This window comes from Poecilia mexicana, unplaced genomic scaffold (assembly GCF_051168715.1).
Source record: "Poecilia mexicana isolate PSO_F unplaced genomic scaffold, ASM5116871v1 scaffold_6, whole genome shotgun sequence".
In the NCBI taxonomy this organism is placed as follows: Eukaryota; Metazoa; Chordata; class Actinopteri; order Cyprinodontiformes; family Poeciliidae; genus Poecilia; species Poecilia mexicana.
The window spans coordinates 7,111,742-7,132,024 of NW_028263375.1; the positions used below are offsets into that span (position 1 = coordinate 7,111,742).

The 20,283-nt window shown below is 36.1% G+C and overlaps 1 protein-coding gene across 5 annotated transcripts in view; it reads right to left on the bottom strand.

Annotated features, from left to right (window-relative positions):
* The window catches only part of zc3h18 (zinc finger CCCH-type containing 18), a 45,667-nt gene that overhangs the window by 17,435 nt on the left and 7,949 nt on the right, over window positions 1-20,283 (bottom strand). For 4 of the 5 annotated variants that reach the window (XM_014993251.2, XM_088006148.1, XM_014993252.2 and 1 more), the window contains 9 exons: window positions 19,830-19,925; window positions 18,436-18,578; window positions 17,753-17,782; window positions 16,214-16,328; window positions 14,944-15,212; window positions 5,972-6,154; window positions 1,941-2,066; window positions 1,768-1,860; window positions 754-1,020 (listed from right to left, as the gene is read on the bottom strand). In XM_014993251.2, coding sequence (XP_014848737.1) covers window positions 754-1,020; window positions 1,768-1,860; window positions 1,941-2,066; window positions 5,972-6,154; window positions 14,944-15,212; window positions 16,214-16,328; window positions 17,753-17,782; window positions 18,436-18,578; window positions 19,830-19,925 — 1,322 coding nt within the window. The remainder of the gene's footprint in view (window positions 1-753; window positions 1,021-1,767; window positions 1,861-1,940; window positions 2,067-5,971; window positions 6,155-14,943; window positions 15,213-16,213; window positions 16,329-17,752; window positions 17,783-18,435; window positions 18,579-19,829; window positions 19,926-20,283) is intronic. The other variant, XM_088006149.1, reaches the window with a different exon arrangement.

Here is a 20,283-nt window from a genome sequence, read left to right on the forward strand (position 1 = left end):
CTGTTAGTTTATAAATCACTGAACGGTTTAGCACCACAATACACTAAAGATCTGCTGCTGTTGTATCAACCTTTCAGACCCCTCAGGTCATCTGGTTCTGCTCTGCATCCCCAGAACCAGAACCAAACAAGGAGAAGCAGCATTCAGCTTCTATGCTCTACAAATCTGGAACAAACTTACAGAAAACTGCAAAATAGCGGAAACAATGAGTGCCCTTAAATCTAGACTAAAAACCCAGCTGTGTAGTTACTTTTGAAACATTATAAATTAAACATTAATTGAACATTTTGCTTTGTTCACTGGTTTTCTCAGTTGTTGACTGATTGGTGTATTTTTGTGGTTTTATTATGTAAAGCCTTTAGGTAAAAGCATCCCAGGTGTATAGAAAATTTGAACTGAAATTTCCTATACAGATAAACTTGATTGGGATCAATAAAGTATTTTTGAGTTTGAAGTCTTCCTGCAACATTCCTTCTGATTTTCATGCCTTTCTTTAAATAAATTCCCTGCATATAAGCTGCTGCTGCTTTTCTGTTTACCTGTAACTTGATGCTGGCACACCTGAATTTCCCCACAGTGGGAAGGAAATTTCTATTCTACTCTAAATACCACGCAGTCATAAACATTATGTACACAATGAACCATTCATCAAAGTGAGGGTCAACGTTTAACTACCAGTGATCTGGAAAATAATTTTCCATATTTTTCTGTTGTCCTGTCAGCCATGTAGTCAAAGTAAACCAGAAGCCGTACCTGCGGGGAGGATGCTGCTGCCGCTCCCTCTGCCTGCCCTCCCTGGGGTTCGGCGGTCTCCCGGGTTCCCGTGGAGGCGGCGGCCCGTCTCCTGGCTCTTCCGATGCGCCGCTCGCCTCCCTGGGGTTGGCAGGAGGCTTGCCTCCCTCTGTTGGCGGTTTGGGGGGCCTGCTGGGCGGCCCGCCGGGCTGAGGGGGGGTCGGAGGCTTCTTCTGGGGAGGCTTTTCTCTCCGCGGAGGCGGGGCTGCACCCGGCTTTGGTGGCATGCTTGGGGAGGGAAACGGAAACACATCCAAGCATTCATGAAGAGAAAATGTGTAAAAATAAGTATAACTATAAAATTAGTATGAACAGATTTCATAAAAGGCTCCATTTTCTAAACCCAGGTTTCACTAAGACATGTAAAAATCTTTTTAAGACCTTTTCCAGACTATGATGACCTGAATTTAAGACCTATACTTCCACAGAAATATAAACTTCCTAACAAAAGTAAGAAAATTTAAGACCTGTGATTAACATATTTAATACCAACTAACTTTTAAAAAAATGAATTTAAGACATTTAAGATATTTCAAGTCCTTAATTTTAGACAGACTTTAAGGATGTGGAGACATCCTGTAATTAATCTGATTTAAGTGTTTACTTTTCATTTGCGTTTCACCAACTGAAGTTTAAGACTTTTTAAGACCTTTAAAAGACCATTATGAGTGAAATTTAAGACCGATGTCTCCACAGAAATATACAAACTTATTCTAAAAAAAAAAAAACATGAAAATTTAAGACTTCTGATTAACATATTTAAAATCATCTTTTTAAAATTGAATTTAAGACATTTTAAGGCCTTAATATCAGATGCACAAAATTAAGACTTTTTAACAATGCACAGACACCCTGCTTGTCAGGTTCAATCATTTTGGCTGTAATTTCCACAAATTATCCCTGTTATTGGGATCCATTTGAGTGAGATCGGATGTTTAAGCTCTGTTAAAGCCATTTCAGGTCCTGAAGCTTTACCCCTTAGCAGCCACAGGCGGAGGCTCCGGTTTGTTCTTGGCCATCCTCGGTGGAGCTGGGCTCGGCGAGGGGGACGAAGAAAATGATCGGGATCTAAAAGGCAGTACGAGAGTCACAACATCTTTCTAAATCCAAAACATCTCTACAGGTTGAACGGGAGCGGGACTGCGCACCTGGAGCGGCTGCCGCTGAAAGAGCTGTGCTGGGAGGAGTGGCTGGAGTAGGAGCTGTACGAAGAGGAGCGGCTGCGGGAGCGGGACGAGCCGGAGCCCGTGTAGGACGAAGAGCGAGACGAAGATCTATGATGAAATAAAATGGAAAACAAAGACTTATGAGCAGTCTGGTCCTTTCTGCCACACATGAACAACAATCTGTATGAGGTAGAAGTAAAAGCTCATTCTAATTCTCCAAAGCTGGACAGTTTATTTTCACGTTGACAGTTTAACCTCTTATGGACTAGCAAAGCTAATTAACTTCATACCTCTGAGTGAAAGTAGAGCCCAGATGGTGAATTAAAACTACACATGTGGGATGTTACCTCTCATTCTAAGGCTGCTATTAGAAGCGTTTTGATACCAGTCTAGTAGTCACAGTGTGAACTACATGTGGTTCATTGAAGTGGAAGTGTGCAAAAGGCCAACTGCATTAAATCTGGCTGATAAACTCAGTGCATAATCTTAACCCTGAGTTAGTCTGTGCAATAAAAATAGATTTAGACTCACTAATGTCTTCTAAATATGATATACAAAATAAAATGAAGTGTAAATAAAATTCTGCTTATTATACTTTAGGTATGAGGCGTTTTAGGTACACTAGGCAACAAAGGAAAGTGAATGGATAATACTAGTATTGAGAAGATTATGCAACTTTGAATAAAAACATTATTTTAGGTTACAAGAGACATTTTATAAATATTGTTCAATAAATAATTGTTTTCATACGTTCATACCCCAATATAATATTTGTTTGTTTTAGCTCAGCGCTGCTGGTAAATGGTGGATGCTTGGTGTGATTGGTGTCACACTGTTTCAGGTCAAATTTATAGACTTTTTTCAAAAGACTATAAAACGCTTCTCGTTGATTCCCCAAGGACCGGCTTAAGCCAATCTCTGAATTTCTGGTCATTGAGTCAAGGTGAGACTTAATGACTCGCGTCTCAACAGCAGATCTTACAGCAGAACCAATCGACTTCATCAACACTTACACAGATTTTATAGTTAAATGAACTTAAAACAAAACGTCATCATCAATAAAAAAGTCAAAATATATTGAAGGGATGATGAAAAATGTACAACCAAGTCAAATTCTGTTTACCTTTTACTACCAACATTAATGAGAGCTCATTTATTTTACTACCCGATAGAAACACTGAATTTGGAATAAGGATGGAACACAAAATGTGGAAAAAGTGAAGTGCTGTGAATATTTTCTAAATGCCGTGTATACATAGAGTTTTAACAAAAGAGGAAGGCACGGTTGAATTAGTGCAAGAATGCATGAAATTGATCTGGACCCTGACTGGTGCGTATGCATCACAGAGAGACAGCCTGAGGGAACAAACGGTGTCTGTTTTTCAAACATTGCTCTGCAGCACTGACCTGAAAATAAAAGTCTGAGCAGTCTGTGTCCAGCATGTGTGGGGTCTGTGGTAGAAACCCACACAGAAGTACAAAACGTGCAAAATGTGAAATTTTTATAATACGTCCTCTTTAAAATCTAAGTGAGAACTCTGAACTCAGTTATTAATTTTACACTAGTGCTGCAGCTAATAATTTAGTAATCGCTTATTCTGATGAATAATCATAAAACTGGCACATTGTGCAGATTTTTCATCACTTAAGCCTATTTTGTACAGAATTAAAATTAATAAATGCTAATAATCATTCAAATTCCTTTTTTAAAACAGAAAATAAAGATTTTTTTTTTTTGCCTAAGACGCATCAACATAGCATTCCTTTAGCGTCTGCTTGGACATTAGTGGCAAAGGATGCATCTGCAGCTAATAAAAACTATTTCAACGTGAAAAGCTCAACATCAGTAGATTAGGGCTGATCTGGTGATTAATTTCTGGATTAGCTGATTAATAACTGGATAAAAAAAAGGGAGAATTTTAACCAGTTGAAGCTAAATCGATGCCACTAGGAGTTTCGGATCAAACATATTTGAAAATAAAGGTTTTTTTTTAATCTTAAATGAAAAATGTATGTTTTTTGCACAGTTTTGGCAGTTCTGTCTGCATTGTTCTTTAAGCAAGTGTTCTTTCTTGAGTTGACGTACTCCAGTTGACGATTATTCGATTACTGAATTAGTTGATTATTATTATTTGAATAATTGATTAATTACAATTAATCTGTCCAGTGCTGTGCAGCTCGTTTTTAGAAGAATGCATCATCTGCATACATTTGAGCTAAATGTAATTGGCAACATTCTGGTAAATTCTTACCAAAAACATCACAAGCTAATAGAGTCAGACAAAATAAAACTGAAGATTTCCATGCTTTAAAAATAAATATATGAATTTATATATTTAACGAGTTTCAGCTTTTCGTTGACATTCGGCCAGTTAATGAACCTCAATCTCACTAAATCCAGAGTTTTTGTTTTCTATTATATAAATATTAACAACAATCCATGTTTCTAAGCAAAAACAAAAACCTAAGAGGAGTTTTTGACATGCTGCATGTTGAATAAAGGACAAAAATAATAGCAAAGTCATATAAGTTGTGCTTATGTGCATTTAAACAAACGAAGTTTAAACATGCTTTCACTTTCTGGTAAAATAACTGATATTGAAAGTTTCCATACAGCTTTAAATCATTAAAATGTTCCTATGCAACAAAAAACTAGAACTTGTCCACCACTTTAAAGAATTCCCAGGGAAAATTTAATATATCTTAATTGCTAGGTGTTGAATGAATTTCTCCTCATCTGCTTCCTCATTAGCTTTAATCTACCATATAATTATATCTGAATGAAGCAATGTACCGTTGGTGGGATTCACGCTCACTGCAGAGCACGGCTTTTATTGCTTTATGGCCAACATTCTTCAGTTTATTTTATTTTTCTTCCACAGAACAAGAACAAATGAACAGTAAATTTCAGTAAGCGGAAACCAGGAGCAGAAACGTTGCTTTCATGTTTACTTTGTTGGAATATCGTTATCTCTCCAGGTGCAGCGTTGACAGCATTCCTCTGGAGGAAAACTTGTTCTGTGAAAACGCCACACAGCGCCTATTGTTTGAATAAAGAAAACTTCAATTTCAGTCACCTGAAAATGCAGCTTTCAAGTTTAGCTGGGAAGAAAATCATTAGTTCTTCAGAAGCCATCTTGAGCAGGTAAATGCCCATAAATCCTGTTCAGCAAGTACAACTTCCGACTGTTGGGGTGGAAATTACACTATCACTAGTACATAAAAGCATCAGAGTAAAACGCTTGATGCTTTTTATATACTTGGGCTGTCAGGGAAACTGACCTGAAGACATCTTCCTTCAATTTTCCCCTGGGGCGCAGCATGTGTACTTTGGAAGAGGGAAGGGAAAATTGGAAAGGCTTCCGATGAAACCGCAGCTTCTGATGGCTAATTATATGGTTGAAAGCTGAAATGTTTTTACTTGTCAAGCTGGAATCCCCTCCCAAACGTCTCAGTTTTTAATCACTAAAAATAAAACCATGACAATATGTTCTGATTAGGCCTGAAAATGTTTTGCTGGATGATACATTTTTTCGGTGTATCTGATAGTAATTGAGAATCTGATTACTCAAGTAAAATCAGATAATTAGATTGTAATTGAGTAAATGCATCTGATTTGGGACCAAAGTTGCAACATTTGTTATATTTCCAGCTTCTCTTTCTCACTGTGTTAAATTAATCAAACCCTTTGAGCAATCTGTTCCCCTCCTCGCCTGTGGGGGCGCTGCATCAAGACCCACTGAAGGAAACTAGATGAAAACCTCTAAAGAAGACACTGAGCACAACTTCCTTCTCCACAAAACTTAAATAAAAATGGAGTAGCGTCAGATTTCAGCAATTGTAGGATTTCTCTTTTCTGATCATGAGTCATTTCTCCCGCTAGCGCTAACTAACCTAGCATGTTTATTTTGGTTGCTTTTACCCAGAATGCCCTGCGCTGTAGTCCTCCTCCTGTCTATTTAGATGTCACATATATTTCTCGATTAACTAAATGAGACTCGATGAGTTCCTACCTGGATGAGTTGGACAGAGAGACGGAGGAGCCTGAGGGGCGATGGCGGCGGCGGCCTCGGGGCGGGGAGCCCATGGCGGCCCGTCTCCTGGGAGATTTGGACCGTCGCCACGGGTCCTTCCACTCGTCTGGCCGCCTCATGAGGGGAAGCATCTCCTTCTTGGAGGGAGGCTCCATCAGCCTGCTGAGAAAAATGGATCATCTGTTGGTTTGTGCAGAAGAGCAGCTAGTAAAGTCCGTTAAGTTAAAGAAACACTGACCAACATGTCTGACGTGCATCAATGATGTCACTCATCAAAACGTTTGCTTCTGGTTCTCTCAGTGGTTGACTGTGTGCCGTCTTTAATGACTTTGTGATTTTGGCAGTTAATCTCAAAGTGTAATTTGAAAAACAATAGTTTTCAGATCATTTTTTAAAATCCTGAATGTCAACCAACTTTCAACATTTTCCTTTTAATTTATTCAAATTTTTAGCAATGTTGGACAGAATTGATCATAGTATTCTGATATTTTATGATATTGTTGGGAGGATTATGTAATTTATGCAAAGATTGGGCGATTAATCGAATCAAAGACTTAATTTTTAGAAATCTGGATCTTTTTTCACCAATGCATTCCTTGGGTTTTCATAGTTCAGAGTGATATCAGCCATTTGAACTGAACTAAAGTCTATCCAAGTTTTTTTTCCCCATTAAGAATTTTTTGCTCATAATTTTAGTACATTTTTCTAGTAGACCTGCATGCATATTTATTCTGCCAATAACTGTATTCTCATAATTAAACAAAAAAAAAATTGTAGCTTGGCATAAATACTCTATCATACAACTTAGAAAACGATTGATTTAAATAAAAAACATTTTTTAAAATAGCTTCTGTCATTTTTAGGAAAGAAAGAGAAAACAGATCAAGATCAAAAATTGGATTTGGAATGAAAAACTGGAGAATTTATATTTGAGTCCGGTTGCACAGCCCTTGTTTCTGTAGGTAAAAGCGTTATACATTCTAGATTAATAGCTCACTTTAAAAAATGTTTTTAAAAATTAGATCTAATAAAGATATGACAAAAGAAATGCCCATTAAAAAAAAAGCTGCAATCTGGTCCAAAAACATCAAAAGTAGGAGGTTTTCAGTCTCAGCAGCTTCCATCATTTCCCATTTCTCACCCTTAATGAAAAATACAAAAGGTTTTTTTGTTTGTTTCTGTTTAGTCATATCGAACAGCAGATCAACAACTTTAGTTTAACCACTGATTACAAAAGAGGATTTCAGAGATTAAAGGATTTGAGTGAATAATAACACAGAGGCTAGAGTGAAACTACCTCTTGATGATTATCTATGCAGGCTGACCTAAATGACCTGATTTAGCAAATCTGAGCCAAACGGGGAAAATCAGAGCCACTTGCTGTAAAAGGTCAGATGTGTCCAAATAGTGAGGGAATTTTACACACCATTGTTGTTTTTAATTAAATTCAAATATCAACAGAAAGAAAAAGTAAAACTGCAGCTCATTTCTCTACATATTTATAGGTTTCACAGAAACAATTTATGTACTCAAACTCAGAAAGTTTTTTATTTTTTGAAGATGATCACAGAGTGTTGTAAATAAAAGCTGCTTCCTGCTAAAAGCATGAAGTTTCCAACCTGTGAAACGGTTGGAAAGCGAAGGGCACAAACAAAGGCCAACACACCTATGTGTTTGCACGTGCTCAGTGAAGCGGCCACTTTATTCCTGTTTGTTTTTTACGCACACCTCCAGGTTTGTCCTCTGCAAACTGATTCACACTCTTGGGTTACTCAATGCAGAACATTTTGCAATAATGGAATAATGATTGTGCCATAGAAAGTGAGCGGGTGGTTCAGTTTGTACTCAGATGATTTTTATTGAATCATAGATGCAGAAACACTGAAACAGATTTAGATAAAGGAAATAAAGAGTGAAGGCAAAAGAGTATTAATTTGTGCTAAAATATTACAGTCGTCCACAACTGTAGAGAGTGCAGGACTGGAAGGAAGAATTAAAGTCAGCTGGGAAATTATCAAGATAATAACCAAGATTAATTGGAATGTTTGTGCAATTAAATTGAAATTACTTTAGATTTTTTGGAAAATGCCTTGAGACAATGTTATTGTCAATGCAAGGGGACTATAAACCCCTTGCATGTAATTGTTTACGTCTGGAAACTTTGCGCACAAGATGATAAAAAAAATCACTTGGATATTTCCAAAACAAACAGAACATTCAGTCTGTTATGATTTTAGGCTTGATGCTTATTTTGTGATTATTAAGTGATCGCTCTGGTAGATTAGCCACTGCTATTAGCCAAGTTAACATATCTGTGGTTGATTAGCTAATTTAAACACCTGCCTTACTGATCTGTCTAAGTCAGTGTTTAGGTTATCTTTTATTTTTTATCTCAACCGAAACACAAAATTCCACAGCACATCTAAATGTTACAGTGTCAAAGTCAAGCTAACATAACTGACCCACCTCCCTCGCCATCACTATTTTTTTCTTAAAACTTTTTCCTGACTTTATCTACTTGTCGTAATGTTTACAATTAGTAGCAAAGGACTGCATCCCTTTTTCTTTCATATATCAGGCGTACATTTAAGATTTTGTTGATAATTTAACAGCTAAAACCAATGCTAGCATCATCAGGGAGCAGCTTTTTGCTGCGGGGAGGAATCTTATGCACATGACGTCACACTGCAAGGGGCTGTACTCTGCTTTTTAATAGTACAGGTTAGTGCTGGGTGGCAAGGAAAAAACATATCACAATATGGATTATTTTATATCACGATAGCGATATACATCATGATATACCACAATTAAGTACATTTTCAGTTATTCCCTGGAATATCTGACAAAATAATATTTACTTTTTTCCAACTTCATTTAAATCATAAATGAGAAAAACACATTTTAGTGCAGCAATATATATGGATCACATATATACATTTAGATCTGTCCATCGATCTATAGATCAATAGTTTTATTGAATTTCAGACAACTAAAGGACAAAACCAATTCTAAATCAAATCCACAATCCAAATTCAAAGTATTTGAGAGCCATTTTTATGAACTTCATGAAGTTAAGAAACTTCATGAGTTTATTAACTTAATTTGCAAACTGGATGTTTTTCTCTTAGTAACATGAAAAACTCTTATTTATGGATTTACAATGTTTTAAGCTTCTCTTTCCTACAAAACTGACTTCCTTACTTGTTTAATTGTAATTATTGTATGCATAGTTTATTGTTGAGCACTGAAAAAAACAAATACTCATTTTGTTGTAGTTTTGAATTTTTTTACCTGCAAGTATATTTGACTAGACGTGTCATAATTTTACTGGACGATAAAGTTATTGCGATAAATGATAATATTGTTTTGAGATCATTTTCAGGAAATATAATGGTAATGGCATAATAATGTAAAGATTGATAAACTTTAAATTGTAAACAATATTCAACACTGAAACTGGAAGACATTTCAAATATCCAAAAGAAATAAAAACAACAGAAGCAGCAAATAAAATTGAATAAACTAAATCGTCCTTTAAGACTGGTTGAGACCGAAGCACCGACTGAAGACCTTAATCGTCAAGGTTTTGGTCGAAAGAGTGAAAAGGGAAAAACTAAAGTCATGTAAGTAGAAATGATTGAGTTAAAATGTACCTTACAATTAATTGATGCTTTGCTTATTGCAACCAGAGTTGGATAGTAACTAATTACATTTACCTGAGTAACTTTTCTGAAAAAAAAAGTACTTTTAGGAGTGTCTTTACTACACTGTACATTTTACTTGAGTAATGTTATTATGAAGTATTTTTACTCTTACTTGAGTAAAACTTCTGGATTTTCTACCCACTGAATGAAAAACAAACATGTTTTAAAATTCACCAGACACAAACCTGCAGTTTCTGTTGAAAGTTTTTTCATTGAAAGAAACTGATGTGAAAAACTTTATTTTGCCTGATTTTGTTATTTTTTGTTACTTATATTGTTACGGTCACTGACCTCTAGGGGCTCTCTTTTTTTGAGAGAGCTCTGTGTTTTCTGTTTCAGCTCTGCCTGATTGCTGCAGGTGAAGAGTGCTGGGGCTCGTCAGCTGCCATATATAAGCAGCAAGCTGGAGATGCCAGAGCCTCTCCTTTTGTTTGACCTGGGCCATGAGCTGTGACTCTGCTTGAGAGCTGTGTGTGTGAACTGTCTTAAGTTTGCTGTGAGCAACTTTGAGGTGGAAGCTCTGCCATTTTTGTTATAACCTGTTTTCTCCTGTTTTTGGTTAGTAAGGGAATTTAGGTTTTGTATTTTCCTTTAGTTCTCCTTTAGCAAGTGGTTGCTTTATTTTATAGTTATAAGGGGGTGTTTTGTTTATTATTTTGGCCTTGGAGACCCTGAAGTCTTAAGCTCCCCTGTGTTTTCTTTTCTCCTGTAGTAGTTGTTTTTATCTGGATTGTAAAATAAATTATACTTTTGTTACTCAACTGTTCGGATGACTTTTTAGTTTTATGTTAAAGCCCAGTGCCAGGATTTACTTTAGGGATTTTAGGGTGGGGTTGTAACAATATGACTTATTGTCAGTTTTGTCGTTAAAATACCAAATTTCCCACTTTATATTTTGGTCTGTTTGATGATGTAATTTTAAAATATTGATAATTTGATCAGCTACTCAGTACTTGAGTAGACATTTTACTCCTGAGTAATTTTTGGATGGCTACGTTTTACTTGAATAAAAATGTTGAAGTAGTTCTACTCTTACTTGAGTAGTTTCTGGATACTCTGCCCACCTCTGATTGCCACAGGCCAACATTTGACTTGACGGCTTTGGCCCACCTGAAACACTTTGAACTGCCAATCTTGTCCCTCTGACAACAAACGACAGAGACAGATGGTGCGGGGGTTTGGACCTGCAACCCACCAGTTACGGGACAAAAGTGACCGGAATTTTCCTGCTTGCGCTATCGGCATTTAATTTTCCAAATATAGCATCAAGAGCCAGGAGCTCTTCTCCTCAAGTGTCTAAAATAAATATTTGCAGGAGGAAATGAACTGCAAATGAACCGAGGGGATATTCCTGCTAAATAACACCGTCTGGTGCTAAAGAAGCTCAGAAAAGTTTCGCTTACGTTGCGATTCCTGAATAAATCAACTATGTAAACTGTACAACCAGAACACACCTAAAGTTACATCACCATAATGAGTAACTGGTCACTTTGCATGCAAGCCGGCGCAATCGTGTACATTCATAGCCTGGAGTGACTGAGTTCACAGACATGATGCAAGAGCAAAGAAGTCGGCGTGTCACAGCTAAAAATAGAAACACAACACTGGAGATATTTTTAGATCCTTATCTATTCCCGTTTCCTTTTCAAGAAGGAGTGAAGACAGGAAGGAAGCAGGAGGCATAAAACCACGCAGCGTAATATAATGCAATGTTTGAAGACTATTAAAAGATCCTGACGGGACTCGTAGAAAAATATGTGGAAGAAAGCGGGGTTGCACTACACTTTAATTTTGTTTTGACTTTTGACTAATTTGGTTAGTTTTTAGAGTATCTGCTAGGTTTTGTTTTAGTTATTAAAAAGTTTTTTAGTTTTTATTAGTGAACGCTGCAAAAACACAACATTTTGCCAAGTATTTCCGTAAAAATCTTAACACACTTAAAATAAGACAAAACAAACTTATAAGTAACTTTTTAGCAAGACATAGTATATTGATGAAAAAGTTCTCATTCTATTGATAGATTATTTGACTTGGGAAAAATGCCTCATCTTAAGTGAAATAATGCATAATTAGAACTTTTTCATCAATATTAAGGAATTATTGACTTAAAACAAATGTCTTGCTGAAGTTATTTGTAAGTTAGTTTTATCTCATGTCAACTGTATTAGGATATTTGCACCAGAAACTAGACCAAAATTACTTGGTAAGGTTTTGCTTTGATTTTTCAAACTTTGGTTAATTTTTAGGTGCAGAATTAAAAAAAGTGAAAGTACTGTATGTGTAGAACCAACTGACTGGAGTTTTCTCCCAACTGGTGCTGCTGTCATTTTTCTGGACTTTTATAATTTGCGACATCTGACATAAATTGTTTGTGTTTAAAAAAATCTATTTCACATCCGTCTGAAAAGCTGATCAATAGATTCATAAACATGAAAACGAAAGATCATATTTATAATTTCAATATGTTTTAGTTTTGTAAAAGTATAATACAGTTGCAGATAGTTATAATTTTTCCCGATTAATTACCGCTTTCATTCATTTCAGTTAAAAATATTTTCTCAATTTCAGTTTTTATTTCGTTGATTTTAGTTAAAAATAATAACCGTGGGAATGAGAAGATGTCGCGTTTATAAGCTGAATTTTGCACAAGCATTGACCTGACCCAGGCAGTATGAGAAAACACTTAAACAATCTTTTTTTTGTTGTTTTGCATTTCTCTGTATGCGACTAAGACAGAACAATCGCAGCAATTTCAAAAACCCGTCTTTACGTCACAAAGCGGGCGTCGGCTCACGTGCGACTACAGCTGTTGAAGGACCGTCGTCATCATTGTTTTTGGGCTTTTTTACACTGACGGGAAACTTGGGAATGTTGCACAATATCAGAATCAGATCTACGCATACAAACACAATGAGGCACTGTTTTGGTCCTTGAGTCTTTAATCCTTTGACTTTAAGTCAGAAGAGCGATTCTATCGTCAGAAAAGTAAACAACTTCTGGAACCTGTTGAATGAGAGTCACTTTTCCTTGAAAAGCTTTTAACGGAACTCAAACAGCATATTAGCACAAACACGGTAGAGACGGGTTGGTGATTTGGGCCACGTTTGGAGCAACCTGTCCGACTTTATAAGACTTTTTAACAACCTATGGGTTGAAATTGTTAAGTTATACGTTTTCAATGGGCCTCGAAAATGTTTTTTCAAAGGAAACATTTGATATTTTAATTCAAGAAATAAAGTAGTTTGACTTTTTGTTGTTATTTGATGTGTAATTCATGTTAGAGTCAAATAGTCAATTATAATGTGTTTACACCTGAGGCCTGTTTGTTAGGCTAAAAGTAAAGTTTGAAAATAACCTTTGAGCAGGTATTAAATTAACTTATTAAGCCCACATTGTGCATTAAATATGTTTTTTCTTAATGGTCTGATAAAATATTCCAATTTTAAATGTCATGTTTTTATTCCTTGTAAAATAAAAATTACCATAATCTGTATAAATAATGGATTTGTCTTTAGAAGCCATCTGGCCAAAACATTTGTGACGATAGGTTTATCCAGGAATGTTAGAGAATAGGAAAACAAAACTGCAAATAAAAAATACCTGCCAAAATTAAAAGAAAAAAAATATATATATACACATCTTATTGAAAAAGGATCTCATTTCTGCTATGCGTCGCCTTTCAAAAATCCTTATGAGCTGCCTGTTGTGGCAAAATATTTACAGCTCTCAAGTTGGAGTCGGGGCCGCACAAAGTCATTCAGAGGGCAATAAGTGGCCCATGTGCCACATGTTTGACACACCTGGTCTAGCCTGTGGGTTACACCTCCTGTTAGTTTCATCCTCAGTTATTTCACACACTTGGGAGTAACGACTTGTTAGTCACGCTGACTGAACATGAAAAAGTGGTAACAATGCTGCAAAGCAACAACCTGCAGTGAAACTTCAGTGATCTGCTCTGAACATAAACAGGAAATGATTCATCACATCTAATCCACACATGAAAGAGAGAAGCTTTAATCATCCAGACAGACCTGGAGAAATTCTCATCAATCTGATAACTCAACACATAACTGGAATAACAACAGGCAGCGTTTCCCTCAGTGGCGGCTTTTCACTCAAAGTACAAACACGCTGTTCAGGCTTGTTTTAGGAGAAAACTGAACCAACGTAAACGTCAAGAATTAAAGCCTCACAGTTCAATCAAATTCAACGCAAACCTCTAAAACAGGGGTGTCAAACTCCAGTCCTCAAGGGTCCTGCAGATTTTAGATGTGCCACAGGTACAAAACACTGGACTGAATGGCTTAATTGCCTCCTACTTGTGTAGATCGGTTCTCCAGAGCCTTGCTAATAACCTAATTATTCTATTCAGGAGTGGTGCAGCAGAGACGCATCTAAAAGTTGCAGGCAGTGACCCTCCAGGACTGGAGTTTGACTCCTGTGCTCTAAAAACGTGACTGTAAAATTTGAGTTAAGCATAAAATATATTCCATATATTCCTTAAATGCATTCTTAAATACACATTTCTTCTTTGTTCATTTCATCATATATTTATTCTATATCTTTTAAAAATATTTACTATTCTTTTAATATATTGTTCTTTTAAATGTGGTCCACATCACAGCTTGTTTTAAGATTCACTGGCTGATTACTTAATTAGGATTTAAACAAAGTGCAAAACATGTATATTAACTTTCATGGCATTTTTTGTGTGTGGCTTTTTTAAGACTTTATAGTTGGTGTTTAAGATTTGCAAATAGTGTTGCTCAAAAACATAAAATTACCTTGTTATACTTTCAAGTTTCCTGTCACATGGCCAATATCTGGGATAAATAGACGGGTAAAACACTGCAGACAGTATTAACTGGTTAGACAGTTAACGCTGTCTAACCAGTATTACTGTCACTGCATGTGCTGTTGGTGAATAAATGAGGTTTTTAATAAACCTCATTTATTTATTTCTGTCCATTATAATTGCAAATAAAATGTGATATTATTATTACTTATCTGTAAAACTATGGGACTGAAAATCAGATTTAATCTGTCCTTCTCATTTTAGGAACCCAGCAAAACACCAAATGAAAGGAAGATGACTAAGATGACATAACAGTCACAAGGCAGGAATATTTTATACTGAGGCCAATGATGATTTAACAGCTGGTAATAATAACTCTGAATGTGTAACAGATTGGTACATTGTATCATTTTTTGATTTTTTTTTTATCTCATTAGGGGGAAAGTCCTTACTTTGGCGGCGGGCCGAGTGGGGAGCGCGGCTTCAGTTTGTCCTCCTCTTTCTTCTCCCGGGCGTCGCGAGGAGGACGCATCCTCGGCTTCTCCTTCTCGTTGCGTTTCAACCGGTCTCGCTCCCACTCCTCTTTCCGTCGAATCCTCTCCTTCTCGCGTTCCCGCTCTCTTTCCCTCTCCCGCTGCTGCCGCCGCTCCCTCTCGCGGTGATCTCTCTCCCGCTCCCGGTCTCGGTGCCGCTCCCGGAGGTCACGCTCACGGTCACGCTCCTGCAGAAATGGTAGAAACAGACAAATATGTTCCAGTGATTTACACCATCGTGAGGAGTAGCATTAGCATCCTGGAAAGATTAAGTTTATTCTGGCTTTTTAATCATAATAAGCTAAAAAGCTAATCTTAGCTTAAAATTTACCATTACATTTACTTACTCTGGTTAAGGTCATTTGGACGGAACATGAATATTTTAGGTAACATTAACTTAATCCATTCAGTAACTTTACCTTTTGAGTCAAAATTAGCTAAAAAGCTAATATTAGCTTAAATGTTACCATTGTATTGGTAGATTAACTCAGTAAATTCAATGTTGTGTCTGTTTTTATGTTAAACAGGCAATATATTTTATTTTCTTACAAATAAAATTTATTATTCAGTAAGTAAACTTTGACTTTTGAGTCTAAATTATCTGAAAAGCTAATTTTAGCTTAAAAGCTAATATTATTAAGTTGCTGTATGTTGAGGAATATTAACTTAATTCAGTAAGATGACCTTAGTTTTTGAGTTAAAATTAGTTAAAAAGCTAATGTTAGCTTGCATGCTGTCATTCTCTCTCGTCTTTTTTTTGTTTTTAGCTGGATCAAATATATAAATATATGATATTTATATTTAACATTTATTGATCTTAATTCCTTTAGCAGAGCAACTGTAAGAAGATGAAAACAAACATGAAGAAGAAGCAGGTGACTAAAACCACTGTAAAAATACATTTTGTAGGTAATTAAACGCTCATCTGTGAATCAGGGTTTCAGCTGGAAGGTTTGCATCCTGCTGAATAGGAAGAGGAGCTAAACCCTGCCTGTAACGAAACCTGGAAGCAGTGTCGGATAACAACGTGAGACTTCCTTGTACATTTTCCGCATTCATCAACCATGTATTCATTGACTCAATTAATAAACTGGACACGCCTGTTTTGTCATCGGTGGAATAAACAAACAGATGCCGTGGCTGGATAAGCCTTGATTTACGCAGAGAAACGTTGAGTGGCGATACTCACGGCGAAGTGGTATGGTAGAGGAGCTTCTGTGTACTGAACCCTGAAGTTTTCATACTGCCCCCCCCTCCACAAGGCCTCCATTTCGTAGTCGTAGTACGGGTCAACATATGGCTCACTGCGGACAGAAACAACATTCAGAAACTGGATGATGCTTTCAAAATGTCTCCATAAAAATTTTTAAATATATAATTCCTCCTTAATATCTTAAAGTATCATGAAATAATTTCTACTAAAAAAAAAGAAATCAACAGACTTTTGATAGAAAGGTTTCTGTTGATCACAGGTACTATGTAAAGGCAGCCATTTTGAAAGTTTGTTGCTCTGGAGAATGTAGTTGTTTGCGAGCACTGCAGAGATGCAGGGCACATCTGCGGCTGAAACCTTTTGCAATTTTAGTAATCAATTATCCAGACGATTAATTGGATATTAAAAAAAAATTAGCTACAGAGTCTACAGATTTTTAATTTTAACCGCTTAAACTTATTTTGTACATTTGAAATGCAATAAAAACAAAGAGATACATTTTTTTTAAATAAAAAAAAGTGCAACAGCATTTGTTTAGCGTTTGATCATTTGTAGCAAAGGATGGATCTACAGCTTAAAAAATGCTTTTAATGTCAACACGCGATTACATTTTTACAGAATTTGAACCAGATAAAGCTAGAAATGTCACTTGCCCTGACCGTGTTGTTCTTTTACAAAATAGCCTTTTTTAGAGTCTGTATACTCCAGTTAATCTATTACTAAATTAGTTGATGATTATTTAAATAATTGATTAATCATTTAAGCGTAAAAATACTTTATTGATCCCAAAGGAAAATTAAATTTTGTTTTAACTCATTAATTCAAATTCTTCAAACAGTTGTTGTAGATGGTGATGTCTGTTGGCAGGAAAGATCTGCTGTAGCAGTCTGTGTTACAGCAAATTTGAAGAAGCCTCTGACTGAAGACATTTTTTCTAATCCTGTCTCCTTAATATACCGATTTATATTAATACATAAATATGAGATATATTGGTATCACCGTTGGTATCGTCTGATGTTAGTCATTTGTCACATATCAGCGTCGGTCCAATAAGTAAACCTGAGTCAAAATAAAAAAATAAAAAATTATTTCCATCTTGTTGCTGTTTGCTTTTCTGGACGGGAAGCGGTAGAAGTTGGTCATGTTGCATTTTTATTAACTGGAGCAGTAAAACGTGGTTGGTTTTTCAGTGTAGAAATGTAGGAAAATGCATAAGATATTGATAAATATCGGTTATTGCAAACCTGCAATATTAATATCGGATGTTCACGTCGGTGCATTTCTACCAGTAATGACCTTAGAGAAGCAAATGTTGCTGCCTATCGATCCACGAAGGGTTAAAAGGTCATTTTTATATCATGTACAGTAGATGTAATCCATCCTAAATCCTAACCGTTGCTTATTGAGGACTTTTGGGAAAAAAACTCTTAAAAATGTCTGACTTTCTGGAAGTTAATGAGGGTTTTAACGAAGTAAAGCAACAGACTAATGTTTCTGAGGATGATTTAAACTTACCCGTATACCGGTTCTCTGAAGTCCATTTCCCTGAAAGAAATAAAGGAATCATGTGAGTATATTTAATTTAAGTATTTCTGCATTGAAGGGAACATTGTGTTTTACTTTCTATTTGTTTCGGGATATTTTTGGATTGGAAATATGAGAACAGATGAATAAGTAAAGTTTAAACTCAGAAACTCCTGTCCAAATGAGCTGATTAAAGTCTCCATTATCTGTAGCAGTCATTGGAAAAAGAAAGTACACCCTTTATTTATGAAGACCTCTTTGACCTCCTTGCTTGTTTTGTTTGGTTGATGTATTTATTTTTGTTGCTGTTATTTGTTCTTATTCTGTGATTTTGTAGATTAACACGCCCTGTTTTTCTTTTTGTTAGTCTGTAATGTTTGTTGTATAAACAATAATTGGTGAATAAAAAAAACATTTAAAACATTAGAACTTAATAAATACCGAATATTTTGTATATATGACCTGACCCATTGGATTAGATAGCAGACGTTCCTCTTTAAAATCAGAACTGTTCTTATCTTTTGTTCCTCTCTCAATAAACTGTTGCTGTCGGTTTTTGGAGTTTAAAGTTGCTGACGTGTGCACTGATCAACAGAACGCGCATCGAGACGTGTGTGTTATGTGCTGCCGGAGGCTGAACCGGGCCTGAAGCGCTGAGCGTGAGCCGGCCGTACTCTCGGATGATCCGGTAGCTGCGCTCTCTGAAGAACTCGTTCTCTTTGTCGAACTCTCTCTCGTCCTCGCCGATCGTCACGTTGAAGCGCTTCTCCTCGAAGTCGGGCTCCTGCTCCTTTCTAATGGTGGCCTTCTTCAGCACCTGCCAGAAATGCAAACACAGACACCTGTGTGAGATACGGTGACACCTGTTCGTCCAGGTATGGCGATAATATGGGTGTGAAAACTCTGAGGTCATGCAGAAGGAACTGATTCATTAGTTTCAATCCAACAAGTCTTTGTTGCTTAACAGAAAAAGATTATTTGTGTTTTTATTTGTGTAACAGGAAATCTACAGGTTTCAGTAAGTCTGATTTAAGACTTTTTAATGCCTTTTTAGTGTCATATTGGATTAAACTTAAGATCAGACAAAATGTTTAATTAATGTAGCTCTGCAACTAACAATTACTTTAGCTAGTGATTATTCTGATGATTAATCAGATAAAAGAAATGGGCACATTGTGCAGTTTTCAGTTAAGTCTTTTTTATACTGTATTAGAAATACATTAAAAGATGCAAACAATTAAATCTTTTATTTTAAGTCAGAAAATAAATATATATTCCCTAAAATGCAACAACATAACGTTTGCGTTTTCTTGTTTATTTGTGGATCCCAAAAAACCTTCTAACATCAGTATGTGAAAAGTTTTCTGTTCGACTTCACAGCAATAAAAAGTAGAGTTAATGTGTATTATTTTTTGGATTACTTAATGAATAATTGCATATTATCCTTTTTACACAATTTGAGCCAGGTGAAGTTAAATCTGCCACTTTAGATTTTGTTTTCTCTATCTTAACTGAAAAAAAGTATATATTTTCAGTGCTACATGATACATGTTGTTTTTGAACAAAATTGCCTTTTTTTAAGTCTTAATCCATTAATAAATTGGTTGAGTATAATTTTAACAATTAATCATAATTATTCATTTCAGCCCTAACATATAAAAGAAAATAGTAGATTAAATAGTCCAACATTTGAGACCTATGATTAACACGTTTCAAGTTGAATTTATTTAAATAAATGTTATGTTTTTAAGGACGCCTGGGTGTTTCTAAGCAACATAGTAAACAATTACTACAGCCATATTTCAATATTTTCCCACTTGCTAAAAGAAACCTCTACAAAACAAAGTCAGACACTAAAATATTTTTTTTTATAATTTGGAGATTCACGGAAAAGGGAAACACATTCAAAATTGAAAAATGGAAAAGGTGAGAGCACAGCTAAGAATTTGCACATCCTTCCATTTGGTGTTGCACGATCTATTGAGTAAACAATCCATTGATTCAAGTTTACATAAACTTGTGGCACAAACTGGGGCTGATTTGCATGAAACACAGTGGCAGCGTTTACCTCTTTGGCGTGCCTGAGACCTCTCTCCCAGGCGCTCTCCACGGGAGGCTCCACCGGGGGCGGCGGAGGAGGGACTTCCTCCACCACAGGAGCAGCCTGCAACACGGAAAACTACCGTCAACCTTTCCGGATAGGGAATCCCAGCGATCAATCCCTTAATTGATAAGCAACCACAACCTTCCTGCTCATATTCATGTGGACTAGAGGTGTCCAAACGGCCAATTTTAGATACTGCTATTCAACTAAAAATGCAAGAAAACATTTTTTTTTTGTTTTATGCAGCTCAAAAAAATATGTATAGACACATTTGTTTAATGTGTGCTTTAACATCACACATGCAAAAAGCTGCTCCTGACAGTGACTAGCATTGGTGTTAGCTGTCAAGAAGTCAACATAACGTACTAAATCTTAAATGTGTGTCTGATGTATAAAAGAAAAAGGGGCGCAGTGCTTT